At 58.3% G+C, this 20,594-nt stretch overlaps 1 protein-coding gene across 3 annotated transcripts in view; it reads right to left on the reverse strand.

Annotated features, from left to right (window-relative positions):
* Positions 1-20,594, reverse strand: part of INPP5A (inositol polyphosphate-5-phosphatase A) — a 158,784-nt gene that overhangs the window by 40,014 nt on the left and 98,176 nt on the right. For all 3 annotated transcript variants that reach the window (XM_081572856.1, XM_081572858.1, XM_081572859.1), the window contains exons 5-6: positions 10,571-10,634; positions 2,497-2,600 (exon numbers count right to left, since the gene is read on the reverse strand). In XM_081572856.1, coding sequence (XP_081428982.1) covers positions 2,497-2,600; positions 10,571-10,634 — 168 coding nt within the window. The remainder of the gene's footprint in view (positions 1-2,496; positions 2,601-10,570; positions 10,635-20,594) is intronic.

A 20,594-nucleotide genomic window follows, 5' to 3' on the forward strand; every position in this document is an offset into this window, starting at 1 on the left:
CCCTGGAGAGAGACCAGGGGCAACCCCCAGGCATGATGGGGCCTGGAGAGAGACCAGGGGTGACTCCCAGGCATGCTGGGCCCTGGAGAGAGAGAGATGGGGGACCCCAGGAACACTGGGGCCTGGAGAGGGAGAGACGGGGGGGACCTCAGGCACGCTGGGGCCTGGAGAGGGTGCCCCGCAGAGCAGAGCTCGAGGGTGAGAGGTGCGGGGCCCTTGGAAGGAGGCCACGGTCCCGGGAGGGGTGCAGGCCGGAGCCACGGCGGGCAGGCTGGGGGCAAGTCAGGCTCGCGGAGGCTCTGGGTCAGGTGCCGGGCCTCCCCTGCAGGGAGTGGTCTTGTCTGTGGGGCTCCTCGGCCCAGCCAGGAGGACACGGTGACCGTCACAGACGACTCTTCTCTGAGGACTGCCACAGTCCCTGGCCAGGGGCCTCCGGTGACCCGGCTCCAAGGCCACAGGGCAGTGAGAGGACCCCAGACTCCAAGTCAGCTGCAAGTGACGGGGACGAGGGGCTCTGGGGGGTCAGCTAAGTCTCCGGGGTGACGGGGACGCACCGCGCACATCCGCTTCGAGCCGGGCCACCAAGTGCATCCCGGCCCTGGCGGATGCGGAGCGGGATGACGTCCCGGACACCAGGCAGCCCCTGGGGGGCAGCGGGCAGGGGCAGCGGCGCCGCGAGGGAACCGGCGGGCTGGGCTCCAGCAGAGGCCGCCTGCCGGCCCAGGTGCCCGCCAGTCAGGGCCGCGCTCGCCTCAGCCCTTCGCGGCTCAGGACTCGAGGGCCGATTAAAGGAGAAAGTTGCAAACAAAGATACTGAGCTGCTTGGGTGGGGGAAAGGGGGGGCTACCTCAAAGGCTCCCCACCTGGCCGTCAAGTCCTTGTCCCGTGAGGCCCTGGGCCCAGCACTGCCCGCTGTCCGTCCAGTCCCTGCACTGACCAGGCAAGGTGCCCTGGCCTTCCCTGCTGGGTGCACGGACCCCGGACATCGCCGGGGGTGTCAGGGTCCCCCCTGCAGAGAAGCTGCTGAAATACCAGAGCCTCCTACTTGGTCGGTTCAGGGCTGTCCCTTACGTGCCCCCTGGACCCCTGCAAGCTGGCCCTCCCGCTGTCAGAGGCCAAGGGCCTCCCTGTGGTCCTGCAGAGCCCCTAGCCTCCCCTGAGCTGGCACCATTTCCACTGTGGTCTCTGGTCCCTCTCAGGCCGGGGCCAGTGTTGGCTGCAGGGGAGCTGGGGGGAGTCTGGATGCGGGGTGGGGGGGGTGCGAGGAGATGACTCGGCCTGTCGAGCTGACTTCTCAGCCCCTGCCCTGTTCCCAGGAAGCTCGACCACCCTCCTGCTGAACGCAGCTCTGGCCAACGGCCCCGGCCCAGCGGGGACTGCGGGGCTGGGCTGCATCGGGGTGGGAGGTGGTCAGGGGGAGGGCGCGCTGAGGAAGGAAGCTTTCGGAGCTCCCCAACCACACCCTCCCCAACCTGCAGAGCAGAGGGGACAGCCCCCGGGGCAGGGACAGCAGCGGGTGGGGCTGCGGGCTGGGAGGCGGCCCCTGACATCAAGTCCTTGGCAGGGACAATGGATGGGGAAGCTGTGCCTGGCGGGGACGAGGTGCTCATCCTTCATGGCAGAGGCCACAATTCCTTCACCACAGGAGCGGGTCATAAAGCAAGTTAATAAAGTCGTGGCCTTGCTGAAATCAAGTGCCGGGTGCGGGGTGGGGGTGGGGGTGGGGGGGTGGGCGATGCTCCTCCAGAGTCGGGGGATGGGGCAGGGTGATGCCCAGCTCTCCACGCCCCTCCCCCAAGCTTCACCAGGGTCACATCCCACTCTGCGTCCACAGGCCCCCAGGGAAGGTGATTCACCTGGATCAACCTGTGGATTTCACAGTCAGGAGGCTCCAGAGACGCTCGTTATTACAACATTCTCTAAAAGTACCGGGATCCAAAATTGTGTACGCAGCGTAATGACTGCATAAAAATAACAAAACTGTACAAAAGTGCCTGAAACCCACAGGAACCACATCCAGGCTTCCTGACCGCGTCTGAACAGTGGTGAGGAGCAACCTACACCTCCCTGTGCTTCCGGAGCTCTGCGGAGCAGGCGCCTGGGCGGTAGGAGGGGGACCGCACTCCAGGGCTTCCCCTGTGGAAGAGCCCCCCGAGGGCCTGCGCCCCCACGCCCCGGCACTCCCGTCAGAGCGTCACCACAGCGAGGTTTGCTGGGAGCCCCAAGGGACAGTCCTCCTGCACCTTTGGGGGAAGGCTCTTCTGCCTGGGGGTGACGATGCCTGGAAGACTCACCTGCTGACGTCAACCACAGGTCCTCCAGGCCTCCCCCGAGGCCACCCCACCACCGAACCCACCCAGGTCGGAACCTCCAGCAGAGCAGCACCCCGGGGCACCACAGCAGCGGGCGTGCGGTGGGGACGTCCTGTGGCCCGGGCCGCGCTGGGCTGGCCACCCCGGGGGCGCACACGGGCGAGGGCGGCCGGCAGGGACCTACCTCGGGGAAGTAGTCCTGCGGGAACTTCTCTTTCTCCAGCATGGGCGTGCTCTCCAGTGTGTCCGAGTAGATCTCCTTGCCGGTCACCTTCTTGTACTTCTTGGCTGGAAGAAGGCCGGGGGTGACTTCAGCTCTGCACCCCGCCCCCGGCTCAGGGCCACGGGGTCCCGCGACCTACCCGGGCAGCCCTGTGCAGCTGGTCCCGCGACCCACCCGGGCAGCCCTGTGCAGCTGCTCCCGGGGGCCCGGGGCCCATAAATTGCCATCCCTGCGGCTGGACGCTGACCCTGGACTTCATCACCCTCAGAGCGCCTGGCCTCAGGTTTACAGGGGCTAATTGGCTCCGCTGAGCAAACGGCTGCATTTAAAAGGGCTATGGAACTACCATCCACTCGCGCTGAAGGTAAATTTATTTAATAACATTGATTTCCTCCTGCCATCACTCACGGCCAGGGAAGGGGAGTCCTTAAGTGAGACTGGGTGGGGGGCGCAGGCAAGGCGGCTGGGAGCTCTGGGCCCACTCCCCGCCTGCCCCGTATCCGGCCGACCCCCCGCACACAGGGCCTGTCTGCTCCCGCACACCCGGGCCAGGATCACTCCCTTCACAGACCACTGTCCCTGCGTCCACCACGGGGCTAAACAAACGCTCTCACTGGGCTGGGGGTGGAAGGCTGCCCCCACCAGCTGCGGGGGCGTCACACTTTCCCTGCTCCTGGCGGGACGTGGGGAGGGCCCTGAGGTCCGGCCCCGTATCCCGTGAGCAGCCCCCTCTGCGCTTTGTGGAGCAGCGCCCGCCGCGCGAGCCCAGGGAGCAGAGACGGGACACGAAGACAGCCCCCTGGGCGGGGCCCGCCGCTCCTCCGAGCTTGTCCCCAAACCAGGGAGCCGGGCCCCTGCCGACGGGCGCCTCTGCCCCTCAACTGCCCCCCCAGGTCCCCACACCGCTGCCTCTCAAGGCCCACGAGCCGGTGCCTGGGGGAGGGTAAACGGATAAGGGTCCAGAGAGGCCCGAGCTGCCAGGACGGAGGAGGAGTCCACTCCAGAACGGGAGCACGGCGGCCAGTGTGTAGGACGGGTGAGGTCAGACCGGGGGACGTCAGGGAGCCCGAGGAGCCCGGGCGCCCTGGGCCCCATGGAATCTGCAGAGGGCACGGGCCACGTGGGGGTCCGGCCCTGAGGCTTGCTGGGAGGAGGGCGGGGGTGGGGGCCGTGGCAGGAGGAAATTCTGCTGAGATGAAACCTGGGTCCCGTGAGGAAAGAGGAGGCTGAGGAGGGGTGGGTAGGAGAAGGCCTTGGTCTTTCATAAACAAGTAAGACTTTATGTTCAGAGCAGCTTGGGGATTACAAAAACTGAGTTGAAACTGGAGAGTTCCCAACCTCCTGGTGGCTCAGATGGTGAAGAATCGGCCTGCAGTGCAGGAGACCCAGGTTCAGTCCCTGGGTCAGGAAGATCCCCTGGAGAAGGGACAGGCTACCCACTCTAGTCTTCTTGCCCGGAGAACCCCAAGGACAGAGGAGCCTGACGGGCTACAGTTCCCAGGGTCACAAAGAGTCGGACACAACTGAGTGACTAACTCACTTTCGTACCTTCCCAACAGCCTGCGCTGGCGGGCTTGTGCGCGCTGGGGGTCCCGACAAATGCAGACATCACAAATGGACCTACCCACCACTGCAGCCTCACGGAGCACTTGCACGGCCCTGAGACCATGCCCCACCCAAGCCGGGTCAGCCAGCCTCACTTCTGCTGCCTCCACTGTGGGTGGCCTTCCCCAGAGGGGCCATGATCCCTCAGGAACACACGTTTGAGCTTCCTCCATGAGTTTTTGTATCTTGATAGTCATTTCGTTTTGCTGCTGGAAGATATTCCAAGTCTGGATGGCCCACAGTCTGTGTATTCCTTCATCTATGAGGGACATACTCTGCTTACTTCCAGTTTTTGCTAACTGTGAAAAAAGATGCTATAAACATTTCTGTACAGCTTTGTGTGTGGACATTAAGTTTTCAACTCATTTGGGTAAATGCCAAGACATATAAGAGTGTGTGCAGCTTTGCAAGAAATTGTCAAACGACCCCAGAGGCTGGACCATTTTGCATCCCCACTAGCAAAGAGGGAGACTTCCTGCTGCCCCACATCCTGCCAGCGTGTGTCAGATTTCAGGTGTTCTCACAGGTGTGTAGGGGTTGTAACCTGCATATCCCTGATGGCATATGATATTGAATAGCTTTTCATCATATCTGTGTATCTTCTTGGGTGAGATTCTGTTCAAATCTTTTGCTGTTCAGTCACTCCGTCGTATCCGACTCTTTGCGACCCCATGGACTGCAGCATGCCAGGCTTCCCTGTCCATCACCTACTCCCGGAGCTTGCTATAACTCATGTCCATCGATTTGGTGATGCCATCCAACCATGTCGTCCTCTGTCGTCCCCTTCTACTCCTGCCTTTAACCTTTCCCAGCATCAGGGTCTTTTCCAATGAGTCAGTTCTTCGCATCAGGTGACCAAACTATTGGAGCTTCAGCTTCAGCATCAGTCCTTCCAATGAATATTCAGGATTGATTTTCTTCAGGACTGACTGGTTTCATCTCCTTGCAGTCCAGGGGACTCTCAAGAGTCTTCTCCAACACCACAGTTCAAAAGCACCATTTCTTCGACACCCAGCCTTCTTTATAGTCGAACTCTCACATTCATACATGACTACCGGAAAAACCATAGCTTTGACTATACAAACCTTTGTTGGCAAAGTAATGTCTCAGCTTTTTAATATGCTGTCTAGGTTGGTCACAACTTTTCTTCCAAGGAGCACGAGCCTTTTAATTTTGTGGCTGCAGTCACCATCTGCAGTAATTTGGGAGCCCAAGAAAATAATGTCTGTCACTATTTCCATTGTTTCCCCATCTATCTGCCATAAAATGATGGGGCTGGATGCCATGATCTTCATTTTTGAATGTTGGATTTGAAGCCAGCTTTTTCGCTCTCCTCTTTCACTTTCATCAAGAGGCTCTTTAGTTCTTCACTTTCTGCCATGAGGGTGGTGTCATCTGCATATCTGAGGTTATTGATATTTCTCCTGGCAATCTTGATTCCAGCTTGTGCTTCATCCAGCCCGGTGTTTCTCAGGATGTACTCTGCATAGAAGTTAAATAAGCAGAGTGACAATATACAGCCGTGACATACTCTTTTCCCAATTTGGAACCAGTCTGTTGTTCCATGTTTGATTCTAACTGTTGCTTCTTGACCTGCATACATGTTTCTCAGGAGGAAGGTGAGGTGGTCTGGTATTCCCATCTCGTTAAGAATTTTTGCACAGTTTGTTGTGATCCACACAGTCAAAGGCTTTTTAGTGTAGTCAATGAAGCAGAAGTAGATGTTTTTCTGGAAGTGTCTTGCTTTTTCTATGATCCAACGAATGCTGGCAATTTGATCTCTGGTTCCTCTGCCTTTTCTAAATCCAGCTTGAATATCTGGAAGTTCTTGGTTCACATACCGTTAAAGCCTCGCTTGGAGAATTTTGAGCATCACTTTGCTAGCATGTGAGAAGAGTGCAATTGTGTGGTAGTTTGAACATTCTTTGGCACTGCCTTTCTTTGGCTCACTTGTAAATTGTGTTGTTTTCTTATTGCTGAGTTTTAAAGAGTTCTTTTTTATTTGGATAACATTCCTTATGTGCCTTTTCAAATATTTTCTCCCAGTCTCTGGCTGCTTTTCTCATTCTCTTAACAGAGCGAGAACATGTGTTTCACTCCAATAAAGTCCAGCTTATGATTATTCCTTTCACGGATCATGCTTTCGGTATTGTATCTAAAGAGCCATCACTAAACCCAAGGTCGCCTACGTTTTCTCCTGCGTTATCGTCCAAGAGTTTTATACCTTCACATTTTACAGTTAGGTCTCTGACTCATTTTGAGTTAATATCTGTGAAGGTACAAGGTCTGTGTCTAGATTCATTTTTCTTGCACGTGGTAGATTCCAGAACCGCTTGTTGAGAAGACTGTCTTTGCTCTATTTTATTATTCTTGCTCCTTTGTCAACGATCAGTTGACTTTGTGAGTGAGGGTCCGTTTCTGCTCTCGCTATTCCGTTTGATCGATCTATTTGTCTGTTCTCCCACCAACATCACACTGCTTTGATTGCTGTAACTTTATAGAAAGTCTTGAAGTTGAGTAGTGTCAGCCCTCCAATCTTGTTCTCCTCCTTCAATACTGGGTTGGCTATTCTGGGTCTTTTACCTCCTCTCCATATAAACTTTAGGATAAATTGGTCAGTACCCACAAAAACAACTTTCTGGGACTTAGAACAAGCTTGTGTTGAATCTATGGATCAAGTTGGAAAGAACCTGACAATACTGAATCTTCCTATAGATGAACATGGACTATTCTTCCACTCACTTGGGTCTTCTTTGATTCCTTTAATCAGATTTTATAGTTTTTCTCATGGAGATATTGCACATATTTTAAAAAACTAATCTAATGTATTTATTTGTGGCTGTGCTGGGTCTTCACGCCGCACAGGATTTCTCTGGTTGCGGCGTGTGGGGGCGTCTCTGGTTGCGGTGCACGGGCTCTAGGGTCTGCGGGCTCCAGCAGCTGCAGCAGGGGGCCTCAGCAGTCGCATCTCCTGGGCTCTAGAGCACTGGCTCTACAGGGGTGGCACTTAGGCTTTGTTGCCCTATGGTGTGTGGGATCTTCTCAGATCAGGAGCTGAACTTGTGTCTCCTGCACTGGCAGGAGGGTTCCTTACCACTGAGCCACCAGGAAACCCCAATATTGTATGTATTTTGTTAGGTTTGTTCCCAAGTACTTCTTTTTGGTATGTGTGCTAATGTAAATGATATTATGTTGTTAATTTTGAATTCTGCCTGTTAAATGCTATCAGTGAAAGCCCTTGACTTATGCTTATTAAACTCATATTCTGCAACCTTGCTTATTGGTACTAGCTTCTGCTGCTACCGCGGTTGATGTTAATTCCTTAGGATTTTCTATATAAACAAGTCACCTAAGAAGTAAGACAACATCTTCCCATCAATAAGACTTTTACGTCCTTTTCTTGTCATATTACACTAGCCAGGATTTCTAGTGCGATGTGGAAGAGAAATGGTGAGAGTGGACACCCCACCTGGATACTGATCGTAGGGAAAAAGCATCTAGGTCTGGCTTTTCACTATTAAGTATGAGAGTGCAGAATCTCCGTAGCTGTTCTTTGTCAAGTTGAGGAAGGTCTCCTCCATTTCTAGCTTCCTGAGTTTTTATTATAAATGGGCATTGGACTTTATCAAATTTTTTCTACGTCTATCGATATAATCATGTGATTTTCTTTTTTAGCCTATTGAGGTGATGGCTCACAGTAACTGAGTTTTGAATGTTGGACCAGGTGCGCACGCCTGGGATAGATCTGAACTGGTCACAGCGTGTGATTTTTCTTACACGTTGTTGGTTTTGAGTTGCCAATATTATCAACATCGAGAATTTTCCTTTGTATGTTCATGAGAGATACTGGCCTGTAGTTTTCCTTTTTTTTGTAATATCTTTATTTGGTTTTGGTATTAGGGTAATGCTAGCCATGTAGAATGAATGAAGTTTTCCCTCTGCTTTTACTTCCTGGAAGAGATTCTAAAAGAACCGGTATAATCTCTTCCTTAAATGTTTAGTAGAATTCACCAGTGACAACCATTTGGGTCTGATGCTTTCTTGTTTAGAAAGTTATTAATTATTGACTAAATTTCCTTTAACAGATAACTCATATTATCTATTTCTCCTTGAATGAGTTTTGATAGGCTGTATCTTTCAAGGAAGTGGGCCATCTAAGTCATCACATCTACAGGTGCAGACTTGTTCACAAGATTTCTATATTACCCTTCTAATGTCCACTGGATCAGTAGTGATGGCCCACCTCTCATTTCTAATATTAATTTGTGTCTTTTTCTCTTTGTTAACCTGGCTAAAGGTTTACCAATTTTACTGATCTTTTCAAAGAATCGGCTTCCGGTTTCATCAATTTTCTCCAATGAGCATCCGTTTTCAGTGTCATCGCTGTGCGCTCTGATTTTCATTGTTCCTTCTCTTCTACTTGCTTTGGATTGAACTTGCTCCTCTTGCTTGCCCAGGTGCGACAGGAAGCTTAGCGGAGGCTGGAACTGTCTATCTTCCTCCCCGTTGGTTGGGCCTTGATCAGACTCCAGTGGGCTGGGCCCTAGTCAAGAGTTTTCCTTGAGGTCTGGCCTCTGGGAGGAACAGAATGCTCTGGGCATTTCAGAATTGCTGCTCTCCCCTCCCCTGCCAGAGGCACGCAGGGATTTCCCTTGATATTCATCCTGAGAACCTGGTGGGGCTCCTGGAGGCCAACCCTCGAAGGGGGCCCTAGGGATGACCACACGCAGCCTCCCTGAGGTGTCCTGACTGTGCGGTGGTCTCTGCTCAGTGGCTCTGACTCTCTGGCCTGCCTGTCCATCTCCCCAGCTTGAGGGGCAGCAGTCTGTCCTGTGACTTTGCTCCTCTGAGGGGTCTAAGGAGAGTCACCTGTTTTCAGCTGGTTTGGATCATCTCTTCTGTGGGCTGAAGTGACTACTTCCTCGCTCATCACGCTCATCAAGGGAACCGGAGCCCTTTCATCTGTCTCATCTCAACTTTCTAAGTAGGAAAGTATCTGTTAAAATCCAGGCTGTTTGTTCTTTAAAGCGTGTTCAAACTGCACAAATCTGGATTGCTTTTGCTGAAGCTCAATTTCAGGCAGAAATGCAAGCCTTGAAGAGCAGGGGCTGGGGAGCGGGGGCCGGCGGCCACACCTGCCCGAGACCCGGGCTGCGCCACCACTGTGGGTCGGGAGGAACACGCCGCGCCAGGTTTGTCTGCTCAAGGCATGACCACCACCCGTGTTATCACAGTTCTTGTCACTGACAACGTGCAGGTCTTGCTGGAGTCGAACATACATCTAAGGTACAGCTGTAAATACCCGTGGGCTAGCCAGGCACTTCACGATGACTCTGATGCAGTAATACAGCATTTCTGCAAAGGCTTACTTGAAAGAGAAGCTCAACAGAGGTGGCGCCTGTAGGGCCAGAGGTGCAGGTCCGTTAGAAGCAAAGCCCTTCTGCTGCAGCTGTGCTGGGAGCTGCTGGGTCTGCACCCTCCCTCCAGCCCGCTCACGGCCCCGCGGCCACGACCCTCAACATCCAGAGTCTGCAAGAGTGTGGGGAGAGCAGCCTGCTCCCGCCAGGTCTGCTGGGCTGCTCTGAGCTCCTCGGCGGGGCAGGGACTCCGCAGGCGACGGCCTGGTGAGCACCCGCTGCTGGGACCCTGTTCTCAGGCTGATGGAGTCACTGTTTCTCAGCCTGTGAGCACGCTCTGTCTCCGGAGTGAGCGGAGAGGACGATTCTAAACAGACTGCGAGGCAGGCCGCTCCCGCAGTCTCCACACCTGGGAGGCGTCGCAGAGGCCTGTGATCCGGCTCCACGGCCCTGGTGCAGCTCAGAGACGCTCAACGTGCAGAGCCGCGCCCGCCTGGGCAGTGAGTGCACACTCACCCTGCGGGCTGACTGGGACGGGGCGGCCGGCAGACGCGGGCTCCGCGCGTGAGCACCTCGGGGGCCCTCGGGAGACGCACAGCATTTGCCCAGTGATCACGGGCGGCGCTGTCCGCTCCGCCACAAACACGGTCTCGCCTGCTCTTTCCTGAAACACGCTGTCTGGTTGTGTTTTTCATTTTTCCACTTTCTCACATTTGACAGGCGCACAGATGCAAACCGTTCTCTTCTCCTCTTAACTCTATTACAGGAAAACCCGAGTCCCCGGCCTGAGCCGTGAGGGGGGCAGGGGTGTGGCCCGGGGGTGGACCGTCCGGGGCCAGAGGGGAAGCCGTCCGGGGTGGGCTGACCATCTAGGCTTCAGAGAAGACACAAAGCCGGTGTCCTCACAAGTCCCTGCCCAGTGACCGCGGCAAAGCCTTGGATCAAAGCGGACACGCGGTCCTGTCACAGGGACACTGGGCGGAAGGGGCCGGGAGAAGCCAGACCACAGGGCAGCGGGCAGGGTCACCAGGACAGAAAATCCCAGAGGACGAAAGGACAGTGTGACCTCTTACCTTTAAAGTCAAATTGGTAGATGTTTTTTAAGGATTCGTGAAGAAAGTAAAAGCTTCCTAGCGCCTGCAGAGCAAAAAGAGAAACCAAGTGAGCGGCGTGAGAAGATTCTGAAGCAGTTTTGCGCGGGAAGGCGAGTCCAGCTCGTGGCGGCCAGTGCCGACACCTCCAGACCCAGACACCCCACGCTTCGGCCTCGAGCCAGGCCCCAGCGCCCGCCCGCTGCCCACGTCTGCTGCCGGGTCCACCCTGCAGGACTGAGCTGCGGCCACCCTGCCCCTGAGCCGCTGGCCACGAGCAGCACCACTAGCCGCCCGCCGGTGCCGGGAGCAGTTCTGAGTGACCAGCTCGGTCCAGCTCAACCCTCAGGAGAATGCCAAGTGCAGGCCCGGGCTGGGCGGGACGGGGCACCCGAAGCCGGAAGTCACTTGTTTAGCTGGAATTCAAACTTCACTTGGGGTGTGTGAGTGCACACGTGCGTGTGTGTCCATGTGTGTGACAGGGACTCAGGCATGTGGTCAGGGGCCGGGGCTCCGCAGGCACAGAATTAACACTCCACCCGCCGCTCGCCCGACCCCAGCCGTCAGCAGCTGCCCTGAACCCTCCCTGAGGGAAGTTGCAGCCCCTCCACGCGCACACCCGAGGCCCAGCCTCCGCTTTCTGTTCCGACCTCGGACAGCCGAGGCCCCTCCAAGAAGCGGACTCGGGCAGCATAGGGACCCGGGAAGCATCAGGACCACACTCGCCAGCGAATCCTAACAGCTGCTCCACTCACGCGGGCCTGTGAATGAGCATCCTTTCATCTCTGTGAGGAAAGTAAGCACTCAGAAAAAGCCTAAGTAAATAAACGAGACTGCAAACATTTGAACTATTGCCTCATTGAATGCAATAAAGCTAATATAATATTAAGAAGTTTATGATAAATGGAAAATAAATTGCCAACGTAGGGATAGAAACTGTAACTCATAGAGTCAGAAAATCCATAATTAGCTCTAATGAATATTTCAAGTCAAAGTGCCACCCAACTTTTCCGACATCTGACTGACCCCATCGACGCGGTTCAGGGCTCATTTGTCAGCAGCTGCGAGGCTGTCTGGAGGGAAGCGAGCAGGACCAGGCGCCGGCCCGCGGGTCCTCTGACCCTGCGCCTGTCAGCAGAGTGCTCGTCATGTCGGAGAGTATTGACTCCGGGCCTGCTTTGCTAGAAACAATTAAAATACTTTTTACATATTTATAAACCTGACTGTCAGGAGTGCTTATTAATTCTCCATTAGTGAAATGCAGTCCAGCCGCTGCTGTGTCCACCGGAGCTCAGGCACAGGGCAGGAGCCCTGACCGAGGGCAGCAGCGCGGCCTGGGGGGCAGACTCAACCCCAGTGGCCAGAGTTCTCGAGGCAGGGCTCTGAAGGGATGCAGCGTGAGCCTGGATCTGGGGGCCGTGCGGCTCCCACGTGAACAGCAGGGGCGAACGCGGCAGAAGGTGTGGTCCAGAGCCCCTGGTTCCATCCGTCTGGCGTCGCGAGATCCCTTGAGGGTGTGCAAATGCTGCAAACGCTACTAAGACAGTCTTCCTGAGTCAGCTAATGGCTGATGGGACCCAGGGCCGCACCGGGGCACCCATCTGCCTTTGGGGGCTGAAGGCTGAGGACCACGAGCCGCTCTCCAGACATGCTGACCCAGGGTAGGGGACAGGGGATGGGGAGACCGCTCCCCGCACCGGACAAGAGGCCATGCGTCCGCAGACGTCCAGCTGACGCGAAGTGTGGGTTTGCCAAGGGTCGCGCAGAGGAGCCGTCGCCCACCCGCCATGGGAGGCAACGTGGCCGCAGAGGCCAGCCCTCGGATACGCATCCACCGCCTCTTATTGGCAAACGAATCGGACGCTCCAGGACCCACCGTCTCGGTGTGACGGCCTCGCCTCCGTGTCGGATGGCTGGCTTTCCCGGGGAACAGACGGCCCCTAACGCTAGAGTCAAACTGACTGAGGAATGGCCACAGGGGCAAGTTTGCCCTCTAGACACAACGGAAGAGGGAGACACACATGTCTTTTCACCCTGGTGTGTGTCCGAGGTGTTCACTACGGGCGCTGACGCTACGGGGATCACCACGTGGCGTCCTTGAGCACACGTGACAGACACGCACATCCCTGCACGTGTGTACCAAGCGTGTGCGTGTGTGTGACACGCAGCTGGAGTTTCTGGGTCATGGTGGGTAGGCAACTTCCACGCAGGTTTCTACACGGCGCCGTGATGACCCCGCTCCCCGCCCAGTGGTGCCCGCTGCCCACCCCCTCGCCCGGACCTGGGACCGGCAGACCAGCCGGTAGACCTCAGCCGGCTGCAGGCCCGCGGGGTTGCCCAGCGGTCGTCTCACCTGTGTCCCCTTGCTCTGCAGCAGCTGCGCGCCTTCCAGGTTAGCGGACACACGGGCTTCTTGCTCTTATCCCGTGTCCGGTCTCTAGTCTCCGTGTCTGTCACTTGCCTAAGAGGGACTTCTCCCGCCCCTCGGCTCACCCTGTCGATTTTTTGTGGTGTCTTTCAAGAAATGAAAGCTTTTACTTTTAAGGTAGTCAAATGAGCCAACGTCTCCTTCACGGTTTGATGCTTCCACGTTTTGTTTGGCAAGAGCTCTCTCTGACTCCACGGTGAGTCTCAGTGCTCTCAGCCCGGCTGCTCAGAGGAGGCAGCGTTCCCATGGAAACCGGTAGCGTCCAGGTTCACGTGAGAAGAAGCTGGCAAAGCAGGCAACGCCCGTGATGGCAGAGCATGGCCGTCCTCAGGCTGGAGGCCAGCGCTGCCAGAGAGAGGGGGCGGAGCTGGGCTGAGGGGGAAGACACGTAAGGCTGCTTTTCCCAGCGCCGGGGACGCGTCTGCGGGCAGGGCCCAGGCGCCCGGTGCTACTTCATCCATGCGGATTCCGTCATTCCATTCATGCGGGTCTGCATCATTCACGTGACGGCCACCCTTCCATCTATCCAGGGGTCTCTTCTCTGGGCTCTCAACTCCTGCCATCAGTCTATTTCTAATAGCGCTTTTTCCTAGTTCAGCTTTATAATAAGTCTTCATATTCAGTAGCATAGCTAAATGCCCCGTTTTGCTTTTCTTCACAATTGCATTCATTACTTTTGACCCTCTGTGCTTCCAAGTGAAACTCCCCAACAGCTGCCAAATTCGACCCAGACATCCTGCTGGGGTGAAGACCACACACAGGCTGCCCTGGGGGCAGCAGGAATCTTCACGGTCTTCCTTCCCGTAACGTGGCATGTCTTGAACCACACTCAGGTCTGGTTTACAGGTGGTTAAAGCGGAGAACTGCTCTAAGAGGGTTCAAACCGTCAGGCCAGCCTTGCACTCCTGGCCCCAGGCCGGCTTGACCACGACGCACGTGCTCATACTCGCTGGGTTCAGGCTGCTGGACTGAGTCCAGGGCGCCTGCTCCCCGCCTGGTCCTTGTCCTCACCACCCGGTGACTTCACTGAGCCGAGTCTGTGACGGCCCACCTGTGAGTCAGAGCGAGACTCCCCGGGACCTTCGGCTTCCCCGCAGAGCGAGTCAGAGGGAGACTCCCTGGGACCCTCGGCTTCCCTGCAGGGTGGACACCTGTCCCACAGGACGCCACTCTCAGCCCCCCTGGGAGCCCCAGTCCAACTCCATGGGCAGCCGCACAGGCTCCATCTCCCAGCCACCAGCTCTAGCATGGTGCCCCCTGGGAGTCAGCCTCGGGCGTGGGACACGCGGTTCCTGTGCGCAAGTCCCATGGGGGGTGGCCACCCGGACTCGGGGCCCTGCGGCATCGCCCCCCTCTCCCGGTGGAACCCTGGTCCTCCCTGGATGGGGTGTGCCCACCACCACGCCCTCCCCAAATGGCCCCTCCCCGCGTGACCTCCACTCAGGGCACTGCTGACCCTCCGTCCCGGCCCCGGGGGGGCCCCGCCTCCCGCGCTGCTGCGGTCCCCGCACTCCTGCCCCTCCGTGCCCCCTGTCTGCTGTGGGGCCACCAGAAGCCTGGCCCCATCCCCCTCTTTCTGGTCAGCCACCCGGCCCACAGAGCCCTGGCCACGCTGGCCTCTGGCCCGAGGATGACCAAGCTCTGCCACCACGGGCATTCCTGTTTTGCCACCTTCCTCTCCTGTGAGCCCTGATGCTGCACGTTCCCATGGAAATGCTGCCTCCTCTGAGCAGCCCTCCTGGACTGCAGCCCCCGCACAGCCCCCCCCCCCTTCTGCGGTGCTGCCCACTCTGGCTGTGTGTTTATTTCCTTCTCTACCAGGAGGGGAGAGAGTTCCTTGAGGGGGCCTGGTCACCTCTGAGTCCCCAGCACAAGGCCTGGCATGTGGCAAGAATCACTGGACAGAGTGAGATACAGAGGCGTATCCCCCACCTCCCCAGGAAACGGGTCCACGTCTCGGAGCCGACATGCTGCAGGTCTCAGAGGACAAGCCAACCCCGGCCTCACAGAGCCTCCAAGAAGGCAAGCCCGACAGCATGGAGTCACACGCCTCCACCCACAAGGGGAACAACCCTCCTCTCACAAGGGGAAGCCCACAGACTCCTGGTTTTAAAACAATTTAATAGATTGAGTAATAAATCAAAGCAAAGTTACTGCAACAGTCATTAGATTATAAACAATAATAAATGAAACAAGGCTTCTGCTTCAATCAATGCAGAGCTTCATTGATCTTCTCCGGCATAATAAACTCGCGGATGGCCAGCCTAATTGGATGCGGCGGCTTGACTGTCCACGCTGGCCCGCGTCACCAGAGGGCGGCCTGCAGGAAGGGCCGCACACAGGTGTCACTGTCACAGCGACCGGCCCCGCAGAGCTGGTCTGTAACTCTTGCAAACGAGAACTGACTTGTTCACAAAGTACCGACTTTCCAGGTCAGCCCCTAGGCTGCACCTGGAGTGACGGCCGGGCCCCCGCTGACCTCCACGCCCCGCTCCCCGCGGCCCGCCTGTGCCAGGGACGCGTGTAATTTCATTTTGGCTCCAGACCGATGGCCAGCATCAGAAGTTAATCAAATTGGCTGTCCATTGTATTCATCTACGTACAAAGCTAATGATATTCTGCTGCTGAATTAAAAAGCATTTTATAAAGCGTGCACCATGAGCTGAACCCTGTCACAGCCCGGCCCCGCTGTCCCCACTCAGGCTGCCCAGAAGGGGCGACAGCCACTCAGCATCCGCTGCCCCTGGCAGGCCCCTCGAGGTTAACGCGCCGTTGACATGTCTGATCACTGCGGCGAGGAGGCCGACGTGTCACCAGGCTCTGCAGACACGGGCTACGGAGAGGGCACGTCACCGGGTCCCCAAACTTCAGGGACACTGGTCCCAACCCACCTGGGCAAGGCCCCCTCGGGCCAGGATGGCCCTGCCAGGGCGCCCGCCCTGCAAACCACTGGGGCAACTTCGGGCAGCGAGGAGTCCGGCCTGAGAGCCTGCGGGCGGGGTGAGGCCCGGGACGGTGACCAGGACTTTGGACTGAAGGCCAGCTTCTGAGCAGGGGCACCGTCCCCAGACGTCCTGAGAGCAGACGGGGCCTGGGGCACGGGCCCAGGGCTCCTGCCGGCAGCTGGAAGTGGATGCCGCTGTGGCCTGAGGTGGGGACGGCTCAGAGGGCAGGCGTCCAGCTTCAGAAGAGCTGAGGCTGAACTGGCCCCAAGACGAAGCCTCACGGGGACGGCAGGCCCGGAGTCCAGGACAGAGGTCTGGCCCAGATGCAGACGCAGTGGCCGCCATGTGCAGAGTCCTCACCACAGGTGCTGCGCTCCCAGGAGAACCAGAGCCAGGGCGAAGGGCAGGGGTCGGTGAGGGCCCAGGGGGCGGGGGGGCAGGCAGGGGTGAGCGGTGGTCAGGCATGGTGGGGAAGAGGGCAGGGCGGGGCAGGAGGTGTTCTGGAGCCGAGTCTCCAGGGCGCAGGGCCACAGGGCCTGGCCCGCCAGGACACTGAGGGCTTGGGAAGGGGCACTAACCAAGCTGGGAGGCAGGGGTGATGTACCGGGAGTTCCGACACGAGGGGCTCCTCACGGCCCGTGGCCCAGGCCGGGGACTCGGGAGCAGCGCCCCAGACCCATGCGGCACAGGAAACACCTCAGCTGTCCCACCCATGGCCCGAGCCCGCCCCCCGCAGAATCAGTCACTTTGCTCAGCACAGTATCTTGGACCTTCCTTTTCAGAAGGGAAAGGCTCCTTACTCTGCTTGACTTAACAGGTTCCAGGGGCCCCCGCCCGACTGCGGGTGGGAAAGTAAACCTGTCCACAAGACACAATTCCCTCCCAGGCGACGGAACACTACAGACTAGGAGCCCCTCAGCAAGCACCCCCAGACCACCTTTAACCCCACATCACCGAAGCGGTTTCCTCTCAAGATGAGAGTCCTTTGCAGTATGAATGAATGCTTTTTTCAGTAATACTTTGCAAACGGAAAGCTTTGATAATAAGCAAAGAAAAACATCAGACTTAAAATGACTAGTCTTGTTTATGAGATTCGTTGTTGTATTCCCCTTGTCTAAACGATCAGCAAAGCAATCGATTAACTTTTATGCCAATTAAATTACGCAGAGAGTTTGCATCGTAATTAAAGCAGCTCTGACTTCATCTTTGTCTTCTGAAAATCATTAGCTTTTCAATTACAATTTCATTCTTAACGAGTGTTCTGGAGAAACAGGCTACCCGCATCACAGACAGAGGACGGTTAAAGGAAAACGTGCCTCAAGGGCCACGGGCAGCAGGCGACGTTTACAAGACGCATCCTCCGTGGAGGCGCCTGCGCGGTAAACGCTACGAGGAAGGTTTAACCGATTCTCAAACTTCACTCCCACTGAGAACTACCATCTACTTCTGCTTCAAATAACCTAACGCGGTTCCCATTCCACAGAGATGCCAAGACAGCAGCACCTGCAGAGGGCACGGCTCACGGCCCCAGCCCCTCAGCCCTCCTCATCCTGGCAGTCTGGGGGCACCGCCACCCCTACTGCTGGAGGGTCTCGCGGCTCCGTCTCCCTGCCGCTGGGCCCCGGCCTGCGCTCCCTGCCCCGTCCTTACTGCCCCCAGGGTCTGCTTCCTCCTGGCAGCCTCTCCTTCCCGAGGAGAACGTCCTTCAGGGTGTGTCCCCTTGGGTCGTCCGGCTGCAGCCGGATCCTTTCCGGTTTCATCTGAATAAAACGTTGGTTTTGCCCTGCATCCTGGACTCAGGCCTCTCCGCGGGCCTCTTCTCGGGGTGTGGCCGCGGCCGGGGGACGGCCCTCAGCGTCGTGGCCACCACTGCCCCTCTCGGGGCCCATCTTCCCCATGGCCGCTTTCCAAGGGGCCCCTTGGTGCAGGTCAGTTTGCTGTGGTCTGTCTGGGCGCTGACTTTTTTATCTGCCTGAATTTGTGTATGTGTCCCTCGTCTGTTGGGAAACTGTCACTGTTTTCTCTCCAGAGCGGCGTCCCCCTCGGCCGCATCGGCGGGGCCGCACGGCGGGCGCTCGCCTCCGCCCACCCCGTGTCCTTCCAGACGCTCTGGCCGCCTTCTGCGGGCCGCCTGCGTCCACGCTTCGTGTCTTCTGCTCTGAGGTCTCCAGCCTCGAGACCGGGCGAGCACGCAGAGGCTCTCCCTGCTGGGGGTGCTTGGACCCCCCGCCCGCAGAGCTCCGCCAGGGGCCCCTCCGCGCGCCTCCGGGGGCCAGGGCGCGCCAGCTCCCATCGCCTGCCACCACCCGCGCCCGGGGCCGACCTGACCCGACCACACCGCCACACCGGGCTCAGGCCCGGCTTCCTCCCCGGCCATCTTCTGGGCCGAGCGGCACAGCGGTCTCAGACCTCAGTTCCGGAGCAGAAGCCGAAGCTCATCTCCTGCACCCGCTCTTCCTGTGTCGGGAGGTGGTCGCGGGGTCTGCCTCCCCCGGCCCCGGGTGGACCGCCCGCCGGATGAGAGGTGAGGGCCCTCTCCGTGGCCGCAGCGGCCGGGAGGTGGCGGGCGGACAGGCGCTGGCGGGAGCTCCGCCCCCCGCCGGGCCCACCCAGAAAGAGGCAGACGTGGGGGCTCCCACGCACCCCACGCCCACATCACGGGGGCGGGGCGGGGCCCTCCTCGGGCCAGACCACAGGGGCCCCCGACCCCGACACAGGTGGGACCCACTGACCAAGGCTCGGGCAGGCGGTGCTGCCCAGCCCTGGGCGCTGCGGCCCTGGCCACACTCGGCTCCGTGTCCTTTGAGAGGACAGTAAGAGAAGCCGTGTTTTCCTAGGACCTGGGGTAGACGAGGTCAGGAGCGTCTTTCCAGGAGAGAGGAAACAGCGGCCTGTGTTCGCTGACGGGGAAGGCCGGCGGCGCTGGTGAGGGGCTCTGATGGTCCCTACTGGGAGGCCGGGGGGACGCCAAGTCCCAGTCACGAGCCCGATGCCCGGGGCAGTCTGGGACAGGCACACGCGGCCCAGGAGCGCCCTCTCCTCAGTGACCAGGGCCCACGTGTCCTGCTGCCCACTGGTCAGAGCTGCCCCCAGTGGCAGAACCACGTAGGGAAGGGTCTGGACGTGGGGGGGGCAATGCCGGTGGGGGGCAGACACGGGGCCCAGGGTCCGAAGGCAGGTTGCAGAGGGGCAGCTCCACGCTTCGGCCGTGAGATTCTCAGGGGGAGGTTTGTGAGCCTGGGTTTGCTGGGTGGTCTGGAGTGTTGGGGGGCTTAGGTGCTGGAGAGACTGCAGGGAGGGTGGGAGGGGCTGCTGGGGGCCGTGAGGGCCGCCTGTACGCAGGCAACACTGACCGCTCAGGGAGCCACGAGGGCGGGGTGCAGCCTGCAGACCCCACCCCCCGCCGTGGGAAGACCCATGGAATGTGAACAGGCGCCGGGGGCCTCAGGGCTAAGACCTCAGCACTGCAAGCCTGCTACCCCCACGCCGCGATGTCTCAAAGTGCAGCACGCAGGTCCCACTTCAGCCAGGGGAGCCCTCCCCCAGCCCCCCGCCAGAGGCCGCCCCCCACTCCTGAAGCCAGTGGGCGGGCCGGAGCATGGCCACCTGACCCAGGAGTGTCCTTGGTGGCGTCCTGTCGAGAATGAACCTGGGTCGCTAGCCTGTCCTCCTCTGGACAGATGCGCCGGCAGGTCTGAAAGCTCGGGGTTCAGAACACGTGACTTTCCCGTGGTCGAGTGGCTAAGACTCCCAGTGCAGGGTGCCCGGTTCCATCCGCGGTCAGGGGTCTGGACCCCGCACGCCCCAGCACAGACCGAAGATCCTGCTTCACCTGGCACAGCCAAATGAGCTAAATACTCTTCAAAAAGAACACCACGCGTGCGTGTCCCCTCTTTGTCGTCCCCCTGCAGGGCCGCAGAGGGCTTCAGGTTGGGGCCAGGGGGGCACTCCTGTGACCCTCCAGACTGCCCGCCAGGTCTGGTCACTAGTGTCTCTGGGCCTTTCTGTCCCCAGGCCCCCAGCAGTAAAGAGTGGGGTCGTGGAGGGGCTTTCAGAACAACCCTGGCAAACAGCAGGTGCCCGATGAAGGCAGCAGCGCTGGTGACGCCTCAGCGTGGCCGTTTCTGCCGAAAGCACAGTGCTCAGCCCAGAGAGTGCCGCCGGGCAGGGGTGAGGGCACGCGAGCCCGGCAGGAGTAAGCGAACCGGAGAGCGAGCTTTGAGGTCACCCCGAGCGGAGATGCCGTGGCCCCCGCACACCCCGTGCAATCCGAGTCCACGTGCTCTGGGAGCAGCATCTGTCCCCCCGCCCCCATCACGCTCTGATTAACCCTGCAGTCGCTGCTTACAATAAGCCATTAGGACAGCGACCGGGAATTCCATTTTTCCCTGTTGAGCCATAAAATCAATCACGCTGAGTTTTTATTAGGTAACCTCCTCAGAGGGAAACGGTCCGAGGTTAAGCTATTTGAAGTGCTCCGCCATGAGCGGGAGGAGTCTCTCCACATGCTCCCCCTGGAAGGGACGGTCTTGGCTCCATTTACACATTCTCTCCCCCAGCAGCTCCTGGACGGGTGGTGGGGGCCGCTCTGACTGCAGGAGAACTTGGAGATGAACCCGAAGCTGCGACTTTC

The sequence above is a fragment of the Giraffa tippelskirchi genome, chromosome 2 (genome assembly GCF_054371585.1).
Source record: "Giraffa tippelskirchi isolate mGirTip1 chromosome 2, T2T-mGirTip1v1.2.pri, whole genome shotgun sequence".
In the NCBI taxonomy this organism is placed as follows: domain Eukaryota; kingdom Metazoa; phylum Chordata; class Mammalia; order Artiodactyla; family Giraffidae; genus Giraffa; species Giraffa tippelskirchi.